At 34.5% G+C, this 22,418-nt stretch overlaps 3 protein-coding genes across 7 annotated transcripts; 1 reads left to right on the forward strand and 2 right to left on the reverse strand.

Annotated features, from left to right (window-relative positions):
- Positions 1-2,340: 2,340 nt before the first annotated feature.
- On the forward strand, positions 2,341-9,711 carry LOC109018751. Of its 4 annotated transcripts, none has more exons than XM_035689832.1 (16): positions 2,341-2,434; positions 3,263-3,314; positions 3,442-3,655; positions 3,873-3,966; positions 4,951-5,137; positions 5,235-5,493; positions 5,880-6,095; positions 6,177-6,263; positions 6,364-6,498; positions 6,914-7,027; positions 7,163-7,410; positions 7,540-7,620; positions 8,368-8,599; positions 8,779-8,877; positions 8,979-9,164; positions 9,337-9,711. In XM_035689832.1, exons 2-16 carry the CDS (start codon positions 3,280-3,282, stop codon positions 9,433-9,435), a joined length of 2,286 nt encoding a protein of 761 aa, XP_035545725.1. In that variant the 5' UTR covers positions 2,341-2,434; positions 3,263-3,279; the 3' UTR covers positions 9,436-9,711. The 4 variants fall into 4 exon arrangements, with proteins under 4 accessions (XP_035545725.1, XP_035545724.1, XP_018856474.1 ...); XM_035689831.1 differs by having other exon boundaries at positions 2,353-2,690; XM_019000929.2 differs by having other exon boundaries at positions 2,353-2,690; positions 3,263-3,655.
- A 1,623-nt stretch (positions 9,712-11,334) lies between these two features.
- Positions 11,335-12,727, reverse strand: LOC109018419 (dehydration-responsive element-binding protein 2F-like). Its single transcript, XM_019000573.2, has one exon. The coding sequence runs from the start codon at positions 12,667-12,669 to the stop codon at positions 11,836-11,838; it is 834 nt and encodes a 277-aa protein (XP_018856118.1). The 5' UTR covers positions 12,670-12,727; the 3' UTR covers positions 11,335-11,835.
- Positions 12,728-14,119: 1,392 nt separating this feature from the next.
- Positions 14,120-15,801, reverse strand: LOC109018417. 2 transcript variants are annotated; one of them, XM_035689759.1, is made up of 4 exons: positions 15,426-15,801; positions 15,236-15,291; positions 15,086-15,147; positions 14,120-14,936 (listed from the first exon to the last, which is right to left on the reverse strand). In XM_035689759.1, exons 1-4 carry the CDS (start codon positions 15,568-15,570, stop codon positions 14,456-14,458), a joined length of 744 nt encoding a protein of 247 aa, XP_035545652.1. In that variant the 5' UTR covers positions 15,571-15,801; the 3' UTR covers positions 14,120-14,455. The 2 variants fall into 2 exon arrangements, with proteins under 2 accessions (XP_035545652.1, XP_035545651.1); XM_035689758.1 differs by having other exon boundaries at positions 14,120-14,939.
- Positions 15,802-22,418: the final 6,617 nt, after the last annotated feature.

The raw sequence follows: 22,418 nt of genomic DNA on the forward strand, positions 1-22,418 counted from the left end.
ACGTGATTTAATGTGGTACGTCAGATTATAACATCTCTTTTTATTATAAAATAAATTTAATAGATTTTATAAAATTATATCAATTTATAAGTTTAATTTATATAATTTCTTTGTGATTATAATTTTGAACTTGAACGTATTACAGCGTGAAAACATCACTTCTCAAGATCTCAAGGTTCCACAACTTTGCAGCTAAACTTTCCTTCTTTCTTTACCATTTTTTATCAACTCCCAATAGAAATCGCTGTTGGGAAGGCAGAAAAAGATGAGAATGAAGAATAGAACTTTCTGGATCATGTTGCCTCGTGGTTTCGAGTCTCGACATGCTTGCAGCTTCTTCTTCTTTATTCTTTATTCTTTTTTCTATTTTTTTTTTCATTTTTTTCTAGTTGTCTCAATGTAAACAATACTCCCGAATCAAAAAATAAGATTCTTTGTTTTCACTTGATTGAGAAGCTCGATTCTACTGTGTATTGCCGAGAAGATGGAGAAGAAGTTGATTTTAATGGCAGAATTTGATAAGCTTGGTTCATGGATGAGTTATTCTATTCTCGAGTTACTTAAATGATAAAATCTGATTTGTAAAATTTAAAACTCAAAATTAATCTTTGAAATCAATTTATGGTATGTAAGCAGTGTAGCATAGAAACTTTAGATTAAGAATAATCTTAAGAGATTGTTGACTATAAGAGGAGAGAAGATTTTCAATAAAATGATGTCTTTAAAAAAATTTATTTTTTAATCATTTTAAGATGGCCACATAATCCAATCGTAGAATGCTTGTTGACATTTACTTACATTTATGTCACTTTTCGAGTTCTATGTGTACATTAAGTAGTACAATGAAATATGACTAAATAACATTGCCAACAAGTTTTCATCACTTTTTATCACTCGAAATCATGGTTTCGTCAGAATGAGTGTCTTAATAATCACACCTTAACTGAATATATAATTTGTCAAAAATATGATAATTTAAAAGATAAAATTGCCAATTTTGATAATTTGGCCAGTTTGAATATAGAAACAGTTTCGTCTCGTATTGTTTCATTTTATTATTATAATTTTTTCAAATTTCTAAACAAAATATACAATTCAATTTTTTCAAATCTTAAAACAATAATAATATTCTAACAATATTTTATTTAACTTTCAACTTTCATTTAAAATCATCTCACTTTATTTTACTATCTACACGGGCCTTAAGATACAATTATAAATCAAAACTATGATGATAGTGTTTCGATAATATGTACTTATATATTTTGTATCTTTTTGTGTGAATGTACTCATTAGGAATATACGAAAATATAATTCGTCAACTCATCATTATCTCATTTTTAGGTAAATATCTGTTTAAAAAATATGAAGATTTAATTGTTATTTAACCTTGACATCTCAATGTAAGAAAGAAGATAGTGGTTGAAAGATGTTGTAGGCTCAAGCACCACTCAATATGTTTTGCAATTTTTGAGTAACAATGTTCTATAGTCCAACTCCAAGTTTTGAAGACTTTGTCAATTTAGGATAAGAAAATAAATTCATGAAAACTTTTGTTTGTTTTCTTATTTGTTTGAAAGAGACGTTTTCAAGTCTTCAAAAAATAAACCCCTAAATACTAAGAATAAGGAAACATTTTCTCAATATATTTATTTTACCTTCTCAATTTCGTATTATACCTTTTTTTTTTTTTAGAATTATTTTATCTATGGGTAAACTCGGCCAAAATATGACACCAGAAGGACCCGGCGTGCACAACCCTATCCTATCTGAGTCCGAGTTTACCGTACATCCAGCCCTTATGTTACGCGATTGTAAGATTTTGTTATCTTCCACCGTTGTTACGCCAGAAATCAAATGTTCCACACGAGCTCCCGTTCTGCGGCGTGGTGGCAAGACTGATAGGGGATTGGCTCCGGATGTAGATAGGGTCAAATCTGCAGGGATCATGCAAATACATAGGCCCATTTCCTTCTCTTTTAGATGAATGGAATGGTTTAGAAGACGCTTTCCGATCTATAGTCCCTCGGAGCGAGGGGTTAGACAAGTAGTATGAAATTTTATAAAATTAAATTTATATACTGACATGACTTAATATAATATCTGAACTTATATAAAATAATATCTATTTATGAGTTGACTTTTGTAAAATCTATTAAACAATAATTCTATTATTTTTTTCAACTACCTTAAATATATTTCTTAAACATTGAATTGTTTACTGTTTGCACAATCAATTCTACTGTTTGCACAATCAATTCTATTGACTAGAACGCCGTACGGTGGCTTGTAACTATTACGTCCGACCGTGTATTGCATTGTGAATAAAGGGGCAACAACAGTAATCTATCAATCAAAGAAAAGTTCCAGTTCTGTTCTGTTTTATTCCCTCGGTTCAATCTTTTCAGCGACAGCATTGGTGGCTTTTACCTTGGTTTGAGCTTCTGTCTCTCTCTTCACCATTCTCAGACGACATTTTCCCAAAATTGCAATCTTTTGCTTCGATATAGTTGAATCTGGGTTTTGATTGACCAAATTGGAAATCTCTCTCTCTCTCTCTCTATCTCTCTCGCGTTATAATTTCGATATTTCATTGAGTTATTTTCCAGTTTCGTTGACTGCTATTGCCTTGAATCTTTCTGATTCATATTTGGGTCCTTCACTTTCGGAATCCGTCGTAGGATAAAAAGGTTAGTAATAGTCTCTAATTGCCAGAACTCACTCAAAGTCAGTCCCTTGCATTAGTTTTTTGGTCTAATTATGATGTTTTGTTGGTTTTCATTTTGTATTTTTCGCTGCTATTTGATCCACTGCGGTTCTCCCTTTAAAATATCAACGTCTTGGTGTGAAATTTCTTCATGCATGGGGTTGCCCATTGCATACTAGCAATTACTGGCTTTAGCTCAGCTCCAGTGTATGTCAACATACGTTATGATCTGGGGTCGTGTGTTTCGGTCATTCTACGATTTCAACGAGGTTTTTGCAATAGGAGTTAATTTATTCTTTGAATTTTGGACCGGTTTATCATTATTTTGATTGGTATTTTCCGTTCAGTGTTTATATATAATATATAATATGTAAATACCAGTGGTGTTGCACATTATGCAGAGTGGGTTTGATAGGAAGCACCAACATTTTAATGTCGTCTAGCATACCATTTTTGGACTAATAGTAATAATAGAAAGTAGATTTTTGTGTGACTTTGTATGTGCATGTAAACTTTATCTGTCTGTCTTAGGGCTGATTAGCTTCTGTCTTCTAGGTGTAAAGTCTCCACAGATGGTACTGGGTTTATCACGAAATAAACTTTTCAGGCATGTTATCTATCCAGAAGTGGAAATGCTCATGGTCTTTGGCAGCAGCAATTGCTTCTATTGTGGCATTGGTTTCAGTAGTTCATCTATTCCTGTTTCCTTTTGGGCCTTCTTTTGATTACTTCAGGGAAACTCAGATCTCTTGTGTCCCAATTAATGGATCTTCTGAAGCAACAACCAACCATGTTAGGGAAGATCTACAGCCGACCGCTGCTTTAGATCATAGGTTTCCAGCTGACTTGCACAAGGGAGTTATCTATCATGATGCACCATGGAAAGCTGAGATTGGGCAGTGGCTTTCTGGTTGTGATTCGGTTACCAAGGAAATAAGCATTGCTGAGGTGATTGGAAATGATTTTTCAGTCAGAGTTAATTTGCCTTTCTGTTTATTGTGTTGAAGTGTTTACTTTGTATCCAATACTTGCTCCATAGAATACTCATCTATAGGTTATGCCTGTGTTTTTGTAGCCATTTAGAATTTATAGTATTATAGGCGAGATCAATGTGAATTCCACTTTGGAAGCATATTTTCCTTGTAACTAATTATTCTTGTTGCAGATAATAGGCAGCATTAACTGCAAAAATGGCTGTAGTGGTCAAGGCGTTTGTAATCGTGAATTAGGTCAATGTCGGTGCTTTCATGGATATAGCGGTCAGTATGAAATTTTTCCCTTAATTTCATTTTATTACAGATTGATTGAGAAACAGCAAATAGAAAAGGGTGCTATTCCAACTTATTATCCTTATAGTCAGAAAGTATGATTTTAGTGGACTTTTATGATATACTTTGTGAAATACCCCAATGATATTAAGTGTACCAGTTAAAGCAACATAATCTATGGATAGATTTCTGTTCAAGTCAATTTCAAAAACATATCAATAGCATGGTTTACTTTACATGAGTGCATGGTTTATTTTTTCATCCCTGTAATGTTTTAGCTTAGTAGGCGAAGATTAGAACCTTTATGACACAAATACTAGGATAAATCTATTTGGTTCATATATATATATATATATGGTCCTTGTAAATGAACATAACATTAAGATGAAGATCTGTGATATTTCTTAACATTCGTTTTGCACGGTTGAAATTATTGGGAGGTTTAGTTTCTTCCATCGGTAGCTTTCAAATTGTTTTCCCCTTCTTTTAGATTTAAAATCTTGATTAAGGTGTGTAGCTTTTGATTCTAGTCAATCATCATTTTGTCATCTTTGTTGTTTAGCACCAATGGATGGGCATTTTCTAAACCACCAAGAAGAAACTTATTCAAATAGCATTACTTTGATAGTTACATTCTTTTGGGTCCCATCTTTCAAATGCATCTCTGTGTCTTTTCCCTCCTCCCTTTTATCTACAATCTATGTTTCCATCTTCAAATTTGAATTTAAGCTGCATTTCCAGTGAAATAAAATTCTTTTGTATTCTAAGAGTAAATTTTGCCAATAAAAAGAATAAATTTTCCACCTCCCCCCACCACTCCCCAAAAAAAAAAAAAAAAAAAATCAATAAAATTCCTAGTCACTTGCTCTTAAATATAGGATGTGCTTCAGTTTTCCCCAACCCAGAATCAAAGTCAATGTTCCTATCTGATCAACCCTGTTGCTATCGGCTATATAATGTCCGATGGTGCGACAGGAGAGGGGTGCTCTGAAAGACTGCAGTTGGATTGCAATTTCCCACCATCACCAGAACAACCATATGGGCGATGGGTTGTCTCAATATGCCCCACTTACTGTGATACAAGAAGGGCAATGTGCTTCTGCGGAGAAGGCACAAAATACCCAAATCGTCCGGTGCCGGAGGCTTGTGGGTTTAAAGTGAAGTAAGTGCAGTCAAATTCCTAACCAAAGATTTTATTTGGCAAATCCCATTGCTTGCAAAATATTGGATGGGTTACAATTTCCTTCCGTCCATTTCAGCTTATCTTCTGAACCTGATGCTCCCAAACTGACTGATTGGACAAAAACTGACCTAGATAATATTTTTACAACCAACGGTAGCAAACCAGGATGGTGTAATGTGGACCCAACTGAAGCATATTCTAACAAGGTTCAATTCAAAGAGGAATGTGACTGCAAATATGATGGTCTCTGGGGGCGATTCTGTGAAGTGCCCGTTCTATGTACTTGTATTAACCAATGTTCTGGGCATGGGCGGTGCCGTGGTGGATTTTGTCAGGTAATGTTTTGATTTTGTGTACATGATCTTTATTGTCTGATATGCTTTAGGGAGGAGAAAGCTTGGTCAACCATCTTTTCCATCTACATGATGAAGAAGTGAGTGGGAATAGTATAAGTTAGGCAGGAGGTATTCACGATCCTCATGATATCAGTACATTTTGAGTACTATTCACAAATTAGTTAACTATCTTAATAGAAAAGAATAATGCACACATGAGAAGTCATTTAATTTGATTTTAATGGAAATTGAATTAATGTCCAATTTCTATGACCATGTAAGTTCTAATATTTGGGTTAACCTATATTACCTTTGTTGCTGTGTGCTTTTCTGTTCTCTGATTTGTCATTCCTAAATGCCTAAACTAAATCTAGAATATATCTCAGTGTGACAATGGATGGTATGGAATAGATTGCAGCATTCCATCTGTTGTATCTTCTGTCAGAGATTGGCCTCAGTGGCTTCGACCAGCTCGGATTGATGTTCCTGATGATGCACACCTTACAGCAAAGGTTGTCAATCTCAATGCTGTGGTGAAAAAGAAAAGGCCCCTTATTTATGTTTATGACTTGCCTCCAGGTTTCAACAGTCTTCTCCTTGAGGTCAGAATCAGCTCTAATTTTGTATTCCTTGACCAATGCCAGCATCAAGTTTTATGTTTCTTGATTCGTTGGGTGCTGTAGGGGCGCCATTTTAAGTTCGAGTGTGTTAACAGAATATATGATGACAAGAATGCAACATTGTGGACAGATCAGCTGTACGGAGCCCAGGTAATATTTAAACTGAGATTGAGACTAGTCAAACTTCAAATGCTTAGAAATCCCTAATTTTTTTTTTTATTTTTTATCCTGTGATGCTATCTGCTTCCAGATGGCACTTTATGAAAGTATCTTAGCCAGTTCACATCGAACATTGAACGGTGAAGAAGCAGATTTTTTCTTTGTTCCTGTCCTTGATGCGTGCATAATAACTCGTGCTGATGATGCTCCTCACTTGAGCATGCAGGTACAGTTATGTGGCTGTTGCATATGTTGCAGGCACTTATCTGTCTTTTCTTTTTTGTCTCTACTTGTATGTACATGTGAATGCTTATTGTGCTTTGGTAGGCCTTTTGACATAAATCTTTATCAGTGATGGATGATGCACACGTCCCAATCCCTGTTTTTTCTAATTTCGAAATGAATTTTAACATTTCCTGATGCTTGTAAATGGTAATTTGATCATAGCATAAGATTTTGATCTCTTCTTAGGAGTTTTGTTATACCTTCTATTTACCCGTTAGAACCTTCATTTAGTACCTAACCAATATAGGCAAGGTTTATGGGTGTGTTAATGATATTGCACGTTTGGTTTGTATGTTTGGGTTTTGTTCACTTGTATGTGTGATTCCCATTGTAAGTGAATATGACTTGCACTTCAGGAACATATGGGTTTGAGGAGCTCTTTCACTCTGGAATTTTATAAGAAGGCTTATGAACACATTGTTGAGCAATATCCTTACTGGAATCGCTCATCAGGAAGAGACCATATTTGGGTATGTTGTAAAAACAAAAATCATGTATTGTCAGTGTGGAGAAAGCTGGAGAAAGTGAATACTGTTTGTCTTTTGCTTGTGATTAGAGTACTATTGAGTGGAAGCTAATGAAGTCACTTTTATATCTGAAGGCAGTTTTTTTCCTGGGATGAAGGTGCTTGCTATGCCCCCAAGGAGATATGGAGTAGCATGATGTTGGTTCACTGGGGTAACACAAACTCAAAGCATAACCACTCAACAACAGCCTATTGGGCTGACAACTGGGATAGCATTCCTTCCAGTCGAAGAGGCAGCCACCCATGCTTTGAGCCTGAGAAAGACCTTGTGCTTCCTGCTTGGAAACGTCCTGATGGTATTGCATTAAGCGCAAAACTTTGGGCAAGGTACAAATTTCAATGAAAGAATTGTCTCATCTTTCTTGCCCCAGTTGTTTGGACTCATTTAACAATGCAGACATTTTGAATTTTCCATTTATTCAAGTGAAAATGAGCACTTCAATGATTCATTTACAGGCCCCGAGAGAAGCGAAAGACCCTGTTCTATTTCAATGGGAATCTAGGACCAGCTTACCCAAACGGAAGGCCGGAAGCTTCGTAAGTTTACTGAATGTTTTCAAATTAGCCAACTGGTCTTAAATGATATGTAGCCAACCTGTCCAGAGAGTAAAAAAATGGAAATTTTGGTCTTTTCTCCCTTAAAATACTGCATTTGAAAAGATGGATTCCAAAGCAATGGTCTTCTTGTCTTTGACACTTGTACCAGAGGAAATGTAGTGTAAACTGCTATAATTAGCCTACTTATCAATTAATTCAAAATAAACACTAAAACGGTGATGGTAGAAGAAGGAAGTTACAAGGTTCATAATCAAATACCCTAAAATTCAATCAAACACGAGGATCAAACCACAGTAGAGTTTCGACTCATTTCCAACTCCAACCTTATAGGGGATTTTCGTAATGATGTTCAATAGCCCCTGATTTGAAACTATTCCCAATGTGAGGAATGAGGGCTTACTTACATCTCTAATTCACCTCCATGGGATTCTTAAAGGGTTTAAAAATTGTTAGTACACCCTCGAAGATAGTTTTAAACAGAGAGATTGAAAATACTATGCCTTATTTAGGTTGCCAATTTCCGTCTTCCTGAATTAGGAGAGCAAGAACCAGTCTCTTTTCCCCCCCACTTCCTGCTCTATGTTTGACGAGCAAGCTTTGAGTGGTCTAGATGGTCATTGTCTTTGGCTGGTTGAATTTCCAGTTTTGCAAACGGTTACTAAAATACATATTTTCAGAAGATAATAAATATACTAGTGATGTGTGTGCGTGTGTGTGCGTGTGCAGGTATAGTATGGGTATCAGACAGAAAATAGCAGAAGAGTTTGGATCAAGTCCTGACAAGGAAGGAAAGCTTGGGAAACAGCACACAGAGGATGTGATTGTAACACCATTACGCTCTGAAAATTATCATGAGGATTTAGCCGGTTCTGTTTTCTGTGGGGTATTTCCTGGAGATGGTTGGAGCGGTCGAATGGAAGATAGTATTCTGCAAGGGTGCATTCCTGTAGTCATCCAGGTATTGCAGTTCTGCATCTTGCTTTTCCATCAATTTGGTAGTCATTTAACAGCTACATCTAATAATGAGTTTGATTTAGTTTGTCACTGATAGTCTGAGTTCCAAAAAGCTCAAACAAGATATTAAATTAGAAACATAGATGGCCTAATTAAAGTATTAATTTGCTTTTACATGTGTAGGATGGGATTTTCCTGCCATATGAGAATGTGCTCAACTATGAGAGCTTTGCTGTTCGGATAAGTGAAGATGAAATTCCAAATTTGATAAAGATACTCCGGGTAATTTCATTCAAGTATTTAGATTTGAAATTGAGATTGGGAAACAATAAAGTGAAAGTTGGCAGTTAAATTGACTAATGGGTTCCTCTTGCTTCCTTTAGGGATTCAATGAAACAGAAGTAGAATACAAGCTGGCCAATGTACGGAAAATCTGGCTGAGATTCTTGTATCGTGATTCTATTATGCTCGAAGCTGAGAGGCGAAAAACTGTTTTTGGCCGAGTTGAAGATTGGGCAGTTGAGTTCTTGCGATTAATTGAAGATGATGTTTTTGCCACGTTTATACAGGTATACTTGGATCCTATTACAAATACGAAGTTGATTTGTATGTAATTTAGGACATTTAGAAACTTGAGTTTTGCAACATAATCAAACATGTTTCCTGTACACATGCATCTGTGTGTGTGTGTTTGCCTGTCTCTATCTGAACCTGCTGACCTGTTTTTCTTGTCTTAACGAGGTTTTGCATTACAAGTTACATAATGATCCTTGGAGACGACATATTCATGTAGAAAAAGACTTTGGGTTACCTAGAGAATGTTTGATAGGAACCAACTGAAGAGATTTGTTCATTTTTAAGAGACTGCTGCAGCCTCTTAAAAGCCTGGACAGATGGGAGCAGCCAGCTGGACAGTGTCTACAAAGCCAAGTTCTCTGATTGGAACCAATTTCTAACCAGAGTTGGGCACCTTCTAAATTTCTTCTCCTTCTTCTTCCTTTTCAGAGTAAAAGTATTCATGCGAGATTCATATATGCATCTTGTTCTGGCTCATTGCCTCATTATGTTCAGGAAACAATGATTAAGAAAAATAAAAATCAATAATTTCTTTGCTCATTTCTTGTTTGTATTGACATTTTGATTTTATGGAAGAAAAATTGTGAAGTGGTTGAATAAATGCTAGAGGGTGATGTGTTAATTTTGATATCTATGGTGTTATCAGAAAAGTATCTATCTTCTCAAGTTTCCCCTATCCCTTCTAGATTTCTTCTGACCGTATTTTTATTTTAAAGAAAAATTAAATATAGTGATCTTTTTAGCGCGACAACAATGCGGATTTTTTTTTTAAAAAAATGAAAAACTTCCTTTTTAGATTTGTTGTTACTTAGGAATGATGATTCAAGAGAAGTGATATTAGCAATTGGGTAATGATACTCTTTTACTCTTTTTACTACTGTTTTACTATTTTTGTTTTTTGTAATTTGGATTAAATATCTCAGAACATAACCTTCTTGCATAATATAGAGAAAAAAAAATCCAATCAACTAATATAAACATATAATTTAATTAAAAATAAGTTCAATTTTATAAAAGTTGATCTTCTTTTGCTCTGAGTTAATTTTATAAAAACATTTAGGTAGTAAATCAATAGGAAAGAAGTGTAAGTGTATTATTACCCAGAGCAATTTCAAGGTGTGCAAGTTGTGCACACTCTCATTAAAAGAAGTAGATAAATTCGGAGTCTACATAAAAACTTGCACACTCTCATTAAAAGAAGTAGATAAATTCGGAGTCTACATAAAAAAATTATTTTTTTAATAGTGGGTTTCACTTTTTTTCAAAGAGAGTATATAAGACTTGAACACTCTAATAAGTAATGTCTAGCATTACTCTTAATTTAATATCATCCTCGACGGTAAACAATACATTTATTTATCGTATCAAAACCATTCTCATACTGTCCCACTAACATCGAGACCCAACCAATAGTAAGAGAATAACGAAAGAGAAATACTTTAGTTATAAAGAAGTCCTCCAAAAGTAAATCAACAAATTGATATAATTTGATGTAGTAAGTTAGATTGTAAATATACTTTTATTCTAAAGTAAATTTAACGTATTTTATGAAGTCATGTCAGTTTGTATGCTTATCTTTACGACATTTATTTATGACAGTAGTATTTCTCCTGATGAAAATAACAAATGTTCTGTCACGTTCTCAATATGACAGAATTTATTTATCGTATCAAAACCATTCTCATACTATCCCACTAACATCAAGACCCAACCAACAGTAAGAGAATAACGAAAGAGAAATACTTTAGTTCTAAAGAGGTCCTATAAAAGTAAATCTACAAATTGATATAATTTGATGTAGTACGTTAAATTGTAAATATACTTTTATTCTAAAGTAAATTTAACGTATTTTATGAAATCATGTCAATTTGTATGCTTATCTTTACGACATTTATTTATGACAGTAGTATTTCTCCCGATGAAAATAACACATGTTCTGTCACATTCTCAATATGACAGAATTTAACCTTTTTCTTTCAAATGTGTCAAGTAAGAATGTCTACATCTTATTATTTGGTGTTTTTGCCTCTTAAATAATGTTTGTTGCTAACTGTTTTTTGCCATGATTTTTCACTTCAAATAGATTCAAGCACATATCTAAACCTCGAATATTCATAGAGCAACTTCCATTGGAATCATGACTTCTATGCGTAAGCCTTTGTCCATTAACAATTGTTTTGTTAATCCTCCTTGAAATGATATCTTAGTGTATGATAAATACGACGTTTTAATCAGCACATAGATCTTCTGATTATCATTTACTAGAATGGCAGATGTTGAAAGCCCAGGAGACTTGATACTTTTCTGTAATCAGTTTGTAACATGTTTCCTGTAAGTTCCCTCAGTTGAGTAGGAACGGAGCAAAAACATGCAGAGTTGCAAAGAAGACCCTATCTCGATCAGTTCGCATCAACCATTAAGCTTAAACCCAAGTTCAATTTTGTTTTCAATGCCACTACAAGTAGAACAGCAAATTTCTCGCAGCCTCTGCTAAAATCACTCACATATGGTCAAAGTAAACTGATTTCTACTAAGAGATGGAAAACTAGGTTTCAAGCCAAACTGACTATGGCCTAGCTTAAGCGATGATTAGTCTACCTTCTTTAACTAATTTTCAAGTCCACTAAAGCTAAACCCTATTTCTTCCAAAACCAGTTGATCTTCTCAGAAATTCCAAATGGAAGTAGGTAAACTGAACTCTTCACTGAAGTCATAACTCTGGAGGTAATTGGCTTCTGCTCCTTGATCTGTAATCCCATGCATCTCGGTTAGTGTATCCCAGTTGAAACTCTCGTCAGCAAAGGTTCCAAGTTGGTCACCACATTCTGTCAATGGAGCTTCTGGCGTCGCAAAGTTTACTGTGGTATCAGTTGATTTCGTCTGTCTCTCTTCTTTCAATATGCCTAGCTGCTGAAGAAACTCGTGGAGATCAATCTGTGGTTTGTCCTCACAAGATGAAATTTCAGCATCTTTCTCCTTCACTGCTGGATTTTCTACTTGGGTTTTGTCACTTATGGTCTGGAAATCAGCTTTTGAATCGCACGAGGATGAACTAGAAGAAGGGGTTTGGCTTTGAACCCCATTTTGCTTAAGTTCTTGGAGCCTCTGATGAATGACATGAACACTAGGTTGGGCAGTTATATTGAGCAATCCACAAGAAGGAAACGTGGGAATGAAATTCTTGGAAGGAAACCATTTGAACTTATGGGAATTGACCATAGAATTGGGGTTTGGCTGAAGGTGGGGAAGATTGAGATAAGCATCTGGTCCATACAATCTCCTTGCAGCCTCATCATAAGCCATGGCAGCTTCTTCGGCCGTGGCAAAAGAGCCTAACCAGAGTCTAGTTCTCTTCTTAGGCTCTCTTATTTCAGCAACCCATTTTCCCCATGTTCTTTGTCGAACGCCCCGGTACTCGCACGAGGCATTCAGAGGGCCACCTTTGCCTCTTGTTGGACCTTTCTTCCATGGCTTTAGTGGAGATCTGCCACCCTCCATGGCTTGTTTTGGGGTGTCTGTGAAAGCTAAGTGAGTAGGAAGTGATAGTACGTGTTGGGACTGTGGACTATGGATTGAAAGGCGCGGGATATGTAGGGAGTGAGAGTGCAGCTTGGTTTAAATGCGTTCACGTTTGAAACTATTGTATCCCATGTGAGTCTGTGACCGTTAACAAGCGTATAGATGGATCTATGCATGTTCTTACTCATGATCAATGCATAATTTTACTCTTATTTTTTCTTGGTAATGAATTTACATTTAAATTTCTATTTTTCAACAAAATTATAAAAGCCACATTCTAAAAGTCCCAAAATCATTTGGGTTGCATTTCATATCATTACCATTTCAAAGAAAAAATCGATTAGAGTATTACAGTCAAAATACATCTCCAACTCCAACTCCACATATCTGATCCCAGCAAATGAGTAGATTAGGTTGGAGGGAAACTTCGTACTTATGATCCCATGTACGAGCACAGAGCATTGGAAGAGGTTTTTTAAGATTTATCTGTGACCAACGACTGGTTTTTGTTTTGGTTTTCCTCATAGGTGGGGGGACTTGTAAGAGTGCATTAAATGTTGAGGTGGTGACTGGAATATTTTGCAAGACTGCTTTTGAACCCATCAAGTGTGTGTAAAAAAAGGAAGTGAGTGCTTTGAATGAAGTGTGACTATCTTTTCCTTGGATTCTATGGGCGTTGGTTGTCCATAAATATAGTTGAAGTTTGAGTATGGCTTTCACAAAGACCCCCACCTCACTAACATTTTTCATTTTCACGAGCTCTATTTCACATGTTTTCCTGCCATTCACAACCTGAAACCCGGGACTGCCTTCACCTTTATCCCATGCTTGCCTTCCCCTCTCTCTCTCTCTCTCTCTCACACACACAAAATGGAAGTACCCCTAAACACTAAACCCTGCAAATACCACATTCTTGTCATTTATAAATCATGATAGTCATGCAGATATTGCAGCTACGCTGGAGAAAAAGGCTCCTTATCATGAGAGCTCCTCCATTTTAGGTTAAAATGCAAGAACATTACAATCTTATTGGTATGTGTATAGGGATCCAAAGAATATATGAATGTCACAATCTTCTCTCTCTCTAGAAGTTGAAGACAAATACCGGTCTCCATACAGAATGAACCTTTTCTCTGGTCGGGGATGATGACATGAGAATACTCCACAGAGGATTGGCATTTTCCTTGGGGTTATTTCAAAGTACATCTGCCTGAGTAATCCAATTTCTTTATCATTTTGTATGCCCTGAATATAGAAAATAAAAAATATATTTATCATCTATTTTCTTATCATTCTCTCGTCATCCCATGACGTAGCATTAGATGATTGAGATGATATGGTCTTAGATGATAGGTTTATAAGTGAAATATAATAAATAGTCCCGATAATCTAATGTCATGTCATGGGATGAACAACATTACTCTGTAGAAAACCAGAAGCCATTGATACAGATCCAGCAGGCTTTACCAACGAACTAGATGGGGGGATGGCGTAAGTATTAGGAGGATCCTGTTCTGAAGTTCAAAACCACAGAGCAAATATGACATTCACTACATTTCAGGGCCGTTACGTGAAGGTTTGTATCTTATAAATAGATCAAATCGGTTGTTGATAAAAATTGAAATTAATATTCCAAGTGTCAGCATTCACAATTGGCTGGTAGAAACTTTGATCAGAGACTATTTTAAAGAAATTAAAAGGAAAAAAAAAAAACTATCTTCCCTCCTATGTTTCTTCTGTTTCTTTCTCTGTTCGATTGCAGCTTTTAGACTTGTCCTTCTTTAACCACAAGCAGAGGACTCCTCTCTCTGTCTCTAACTCTCTTCTTTAGCTCGCCTAAAACCCCATCCTGTTCTTTCGCTTTTTTGGTCCCTTTCTTCCAACTCCTTCTCCTCCCCAATTTCTTCAATTCCGAACAGAATTCTGTGATCTGATTAAGAACTTCCCGTCCGCCCAGCAAATTACGCGCCGAGAATGTACTCCTCATCTGCGGTTTCCGGTCATGCTTTGACGAATTCTCTGACAACTCAACCGATTTCTTCTCGTTCTCTGTGCTTGGTTTCCTTGTTGCTTTCTCTGATCTGGTCCTCCCATTAGGAATGGGAGCAGAAAAGTTTGGATTCCTGTTTTCGCCGTCTTCAATAGAACACTGTGAATGATATGATCCGTTCGTTTTCAAAGACTTTGAATCGGGAAAGTTTGTAGATGAAGATGGATTTATTTCTTTTTCTTTTAGCTTCACATTTCTGCTAAAAAGTAAATCCAGTAAAGAGAGTTAGCTTACTTAAATATGTGCAAAAAATCTATTAATTATTTGTGCTTGAAATAGTGAGACTCAAGTTCTCAATATTATACTGCATTTTATGGAAAACCAAACGGTGGTTTTGAATGATACCTTCGATTCCTATCCCTGAAAGGAAGGATTTCTGAAATGGAAGCTGTTCTTAGAAGCTTAACCTGAAAATACAGAATATCCACGCTTTGCTTGAGATGTTTATCTTACAAAACAGAAGAACCATACTAGCGAAAACGCATCGATTGTAACCTTCGAAAGGCGCACTGGTTTCAGAAAATCTTCATTATTCTTCTGATGCTTGCAATCTGCAATGCCCGAATCGAAAATAAACAAATATAGAACCCCAGAAAACATGGGTTTCGACGTTTTTTTTTACCATTTCGTATTTCCTTTTCGTTTAAAGGGAACAAACATGGAGTAAAGGAATATTGGGTTTTACCTGGAGTGCAGAACCAGGGCTCATCGTGAAAGGACTGGTCCGGGGCAGAGAGATCAACCCATTGAGGCGCATCGTAGTTCTCGTACGTGTCGTCTTCGATGAATACCGATTCTACGTTGTTCCAATCGATGTTTTCTGGTTCCATACCTTCAGAAAATCTACAAAAACGAAAATGGGAATTAGAGTAGTTGAAGATGAAAAGTGAGAATTGAATTGTGTGCAGAGATATTTAGTAGCAGAGAAGCTTGAGGAAGCTTTGCTCCGATCCTGAATCTCCGAACCGCTTTTGATCGTGTAAATGTAGAAATTTGGGCCAAGAGAATGAGGGAGAGAAATTGTGATGAAATTGAAGAAAGGTTTGGAGCAGCTGACGAGATTTTGTAACGCCAGAGACGCAGAAAGCAAGTAGGGTTTTTTTATTTAAACATTTTCGACCGTTGGAGCCGTCACCTTCAATAATTTTTGTTAGCCGCGTGTGAATATCAGCGGTTTGGAAATACATCTCATTTTAAAATTTTTATTTTATTTATTACATTTTATTTTAAACATAATTTAAATGAGTAAATATAAGTTTCAAATAGACAAATCTCATATGCATCTTTTGTAAAAAAATAGGTCTCATTAATAAAAAATAATTTTTTTTATACTTTTTTAAGGTAGAATTTATTTTTTTATAAAGACTTATATAGAATTTATCTATTTAGAACTTGTACAAATTATTTTTTAATTTAAATACAAACATTTTAAAACTCGCTAACAAAGGAATGGGCTGCTAAATATAGACCGTAGTAAGAATCCTTGGAAATTCTTGAAATATCAGGTCTCTTTTATTTTAATAACATAATAATATAACACAATTAAAATATTGAGTCTAAAATGTTTAGTTCTTTTATTTAGAAAACGGGTTTTCTGCATTTGAAGACCAAAATTTCTTATCAAATTCTAGATTATATCAACTTATATCATAAACATTTGTTTAGAAATATAATGTGAGAAATTCACTTTCTTTACTTTCATTTAATAGTCATTATATTTTCAAGTCAGTGTGTAGAGCATACTATTCGCATCACTTAAATTATAAAATTTGATTTGTAAGATCTAAAATTTAAAATTTATCTTCTAAATCAAATTATATCATGTAAATAGTATATAGTGTATAAACTTTATAATAACAATACTCTTTAAGAATTATTCTATTTAATAGACTTTTTTTTTCGTCACTGCATATTAAGCGTCATTTTGAAGATTATACACACGCACACATTCCATTTCTTATCGTTTTCCTCTTGGTCGAACAACATCATACATTACTACTAAAATAAGAGGTCTACTGTTTTTGTAGACGTACCAAAAATACAATCACTGGTATCATCACGGTCATGTACATGTAATATATTCGGACCTTAATTAATTTATACTGAGTCAGCAGGAGATAACCAGCCTAACATCAACTTGGTGTATGATATATGGAAAATGTTAGTGGAGCCCCTCAAACTTACTGCTCATGTATTTTAATTTTTTTAATTTATTATTTTTATTTAATGATTAATGAAGTGATTATTAGTAAAATTATATTTTTTTTAATGATTAAAAATGTTAAAAAAAATACTTTAAAAAAAATTTATAACTAGCACTACACCCAATGATAAACGTTGGGCGGCCTGCTAGCATGATATATATATGGGTGATGCTATTGTGTTGCTTGTGTATTATCACTCAATCTTACTGCTCATGCCATGTCCCATAATTATTAAAAAACAAAACACAAGAAACAAAACACGAAAGCGCCTAACATCTCGCTCCCTCCCTCACATTGTCGACCACTAGAAAATTACTCTGTGACTCAACAATAGGGAAATGTAGTCTTTAACAAGATCAAATTTTTGGTTTAATAATTTTTCGAGAATGAAATCCTCTAACTCAAGTGGTACACACTCAATACCAAATTGGAGGTTCATCCAACAACCCCCTTTGCCAAAATCTCGAGCCACAACATCTTCCAATGACTGGTCCAACTTTGGCCTCAAGCTAAGGTACAAGATAATCTTTGTCCATACCTCCTCTAGCTCAAGCTCGGTTGTTACAGCTCAAAATCATGAAACCCCATAAAATTTCGGTTGAAGCAAAACAACAAAAGAACATAGATTTGACACAAAATCACATAGAAAATGAGATGGACAAGGAATCAGATGGATTCCTGAAATTTCTTTAAGACTCTGAGGGCATGGGAGAAAGATGTTACTGTTGGCAGAGCTGTTGCCATTTTCAACCAACTTTGTTTGGTTAGTTAACTACTCTCAACTTATCTCAACTCATCATTACAATTTTTTCAAATTCCAACACAAAATATAATAAATAATTCAACTTTTTCAAATCTCAAAATAATAATAATATTAAAAAATAATATTCTAATAATATTTTATTATCTCAACTCAACTCACTTCAACATCCAAACACAATCTTGATTTCATTTTCTATATATTCAAATATGGCCATTTGCTCTTGGGAAATTAAGAGGGAGAAAAATTATCTCATAAAATCAGAGACGGATAGAAGAAGAGATTATATGTGTGATCAAGGCATTGGTGAGTTGGCTAGCCATTCTTCTTCTTCTCTCTCCTTGAAAATTCGTTCCTGTAACAAATGGAGGAATTTCTTGCTTTCAAATGAAATCCCTCCCCTGAGTGTCATTTCATTTTCATTTTCTTCTCCTTTTTTAAAATATAACTATGCAACGTAGCATTCCAAATAGCATGCCACGTAGAGGGCAAACCGAGCGGTCAATATGAGGCGACATATTAACATTTTTCATATATATATATATAATAAATATATATTTATATATATGCTGGGTTGAATCGTAGCGTATGGGTTTATTCTAGTGTTCTAGTATTTATCGAACAAGACGGACGTGCATATAACATCGATGTGACCTCGATGCTCTCGTTGTTAACAATCCTAAGCCAGAAAAAATAAAAGAATAAATATTGGGGAGTCATTATCCAAAAGCTCGAAACCGATAAAATGGTTTGTAGATGTATATTCACATAAAAATTCAAAGATTGTAGGGTTTTTTTTTTTATTATTAGGGCGAGGAAAAAACATCTTTACTCTTTAGATAAATTTATAAATTAAGTTTTATAATATTAATTGTTACATATATGAGTTTTTTTGGACAACATTAAATTGATGTTTAATAAATATATTTAATTTAAAATAATAATATTTACATTTTTAGAATGTGTAAATCTTACATACTCGTTTTGAAAAAATAGTTAAATCTATAATTCACATGAAAAAATTATTTTTTAATAATAAACTCTGTTTTTTTTTTTTACTTATCTAATATTACTCTTTAATTTATGTGTCTAATTCTCTTACTTAACGTTGGGTGGGTACTGCCAAAAGCATATGGCCTGATCACATAATACTCAAATTTCTAAAATGGAAGTTTTGGGTTCAACCCCCTCCCTACTCAAGGAAAAAAAAAAAATACGTTGGGTTGGTATTATATGATTAATTTACGTTGTGGTGGACAAAGGAAAAACCATGTTGGCGGGCGAGGTTGTGTCGTGGTAGCTGACCAATAATCGGGGTGGCAACATATAATTTGGAGAGAACATTAATATAGTAGGTGGGATTACTGCATAATTTCAGACTTCGAGCTAAGAAGTTTGTAACTTCTATACAAATCTCGTTCAAAAGTAGTGGGCAGTACTTCTTCTAGACTTTGGACATTTTGCAAAACCATTGAGACTTTCTTTGAAGTTGATATATATATATATATATATATATATATATATATATATATATTTCAAAACAGGACACCCCCAATGAACTTATTTGTTTATTACTGGTTAGAATTTTTTGTTTTCTTTTTTTCACTTTTCTTTTTTTGGTAAGTAGAAAACAAACAAAAGAAAGAAAGAAAATAAATGGAGATTGTGGTGTCGATTGTCAGAAAAATTGGAGAATACTTGGTTTCTCGTTTCGGAGAACAAGTTGGCTATCTAATTTCATACAAGAGGAACATAACGAAAGTAAAAGAGTATTATCAAACGCTACTTTCAAAGAAGGAGGCAGTGCAACAATCTGTCGAAGGAGCCAATTAGAATCAAGAAGTAATCGCACATGAAGTTCAGACTTGGCAAACAAATGTGGACATAAGAATTGAAGATCTTCAGAAATTCCTTGAAGAATATGTTAAAGCTAATATGATGTGCTTGAATGGGTGGTGCCCAAATCTCCTTTGAAGTTTATGTAAAAAAATAAATAAATAATAATCTTGATTTGTAAAAGGTTGTTTTTTTTTTTTTTTCCTTTAAGAATAAGGAGAGGTAAGGGCGACCAGCATAGCAATCCTCATTGAGCATAATCATAAGAGCCTCTCTCTGCTACGAAATGTTTGATTTGAGTCATAGCTACTGTCACAAGGGCGAGCTTATTACCACAACACCCCTAAAGTATCTAGCTGGTTCAATATCCATGTCATGACCCAAAAGTCAAGGTTTACTATCACAAGTGGTTTCAATTTATGTCCTGACTTGAACTCTTGACCTCGAAGCCATAAAATATCAGCTTATATATATATATATATATATATATATTTCTTTCATTGAACAAGAAGGATACGAGAGTGATAGGAGGCAATTTCTTTTAGAGTTCCGCTTCTAAGCAGTCCGACTGATTATGTGCATATAACATCCTCCTTTTCATCTACTACCACGTCAGATATTTCACTAAACCAACAACAGACTCATTCACGTGGTATAACTCTCAAAATAGAACAGAAATATAGCAATATCAGTTCCACCATCCTCAATATCTTCTCCTATGCTGCCATCCTCCACGCTATGAGTTTCATCCTCCATGATAGAACCCACAATATTCCCTCCACATCAATCTCGAATCTGGAAGCCATTGCACACACATACATAGAGAGAAACTAGTGCACTATGTTTAGCCTTCGTTAACCCACCCAGCGAATAACCACCATCATAACAACTCAAAGTCCCACCGTGTGTCACCACCCCTTGCCACAAAAAAATAAAATAAAATCGTTGCACCATGAGATGAAAATAGCCCAGACTCCGTGTCCCAACCACCCAACAAACCTCTGTTTTTGCTTTTTAAAAACATAGCACAATTTCTTCCCATGCACGACAATCTCGCAAGCTTCCTCTGCCATAACGCCACCGTTACCTACAGCCCACAAGAAACCAACAACCCCATCGCAAGCTTTCTTTCTTCAATTTTCTCATACAAAAAAAAAAAAAAACACACACAATGGTGAGCACTCTATGAAAACCACACCACACCAAATGATTCCCACACACCACATATTTTCACGCACATGAAATCAAAAAAATGCTCAACTCAAATCTATAGGTTGCTCTCTTTGGCTCTTCCTTAAATCAAGAAGTTGGAGGATGAATGCGTGAGAATTTGAGAAAAATTGAAGGTAGAGACGGAAACCACAAAATATGATATTTTGAGAGAGATTTAGCACGAATGGACATAGGAGGAGAGATTTGAGAATCTTTGAAGGTAGAGAGAGAAGTTTGAGAGAATGAATTAAAAGGTTGGAGCAATTTTCTGATCATGCTAAAGACTGGATCAGTTTTCATCTCTCTTTCTCTTGTATGTTCTTCTCTGGTGGGAATCTATTGTTGTGCATTCACATGATAATTGTGGTGGAAAGTTACGTGTCACTTAATTATTAGTGGGTTTTTAATTAGGAGTAGATGGATGGACCGGTTCCAAGGTTTTCTCTTTCTTTTATTGGACTTGACTATTATCATCCTACTTTTTGAGAATTGGACATGGGAGATCTAGATGATAAGATGCCTCAGGTATTTTCCCGAGTCGGGTTTAAGTTATGGATAATTATAAGGTTATTATTTTTTTCCTACTTATTTACTATTTTTTTATTTTATTTAATGATTAAGAAAGTGACTATTAATAAAATTATATATATTTTTAATTTCTTATGTTAAAAAATTATTTAAAATAAAATGATAAAAAAATAAAAAATTTCAAATATACTATAAGTAGTAAATATGTAATAAGTGGATAGTAACCTTATCACTTCCCTTAAGTTATACATGAGCCCCACTAGCAAATTCAATAAGAATAATACTACTATGCTCTTCCATTTTATCTTCTCATTTTGATCGTTTATGTATTTATTTATTTTTAATTTTTTGTACTTACTGATTAAGGAAGTGACTATTAATGTATTGATATTTTTTTATATTTTATAAGAATGTTTAGAAATGTTAAATGTTAAAAAAAATATGAATAAGAAAAATGAAAAAGGTTAAAAAAGTGAATTTTGCTTAGGGGCATGCCCAGCGGTCACTGCTAGGTGACACCCTAGCAGTACGCATGATTCAATAAACCTTTTAGGTACTGTTTAGATAGTGAGTTGAGATGAGATAAATTGAGATGAAAGTTGAATAAACTATTGTTAGAATATTAGTTTTTAATATTCTTATTATTTTGAAATTTAAAAAAGTTAAATTACTTATTATATTTTATGTGAAAATTTTAAAAAATTATAATAATAAAATGAGATGAGATAAAATATTTTTACTATTCAAATGGAGCCAATAACTACTACTAATAGTCCGAATTCATATATAAATTCAAAGTTGAAAATGATCAAAAAAACCATTAAACCAAAATTTATGCATTTGATCTCTTTGAATGGAGGGCAATTTATGAGCCGATTCCGAAGATAGAAAAACATGAAGTTGCCCTGCCCATATGGGCTCCACTTTTCTACCGTACATTCGAAAGTTATCTCAGGTCCCATCCCACAAGTAATGAGAGCTGTTCGGGTAGTTGAGTTTTGTTGCAACCTCCTCAGACAAATCCATTAAAGAAAATAGTTGGCCAACAAGGCAAAAGAAAAACAAATTAAAAAATTATTTCACGTTTAAATTAAGATATTTGTATACCATCTTTTCCTAAGAATAAATAATGCTATTC

The sequence above is a fragment of the Juglans regia genome, chromosome 4 (genome assembly GCF_001411555.2).
Source record: "Juglans regia cultivar Chandler chromosome 4, Walnut 2.0, whole genome shotgun sequence".
Classification (NCBI taxonomy): Eukaryota; Viridiplantae; Streptophyta; class Magnoliopsida; order Fagales; family Juglandaceae; genus Juglans; species Juglans regia.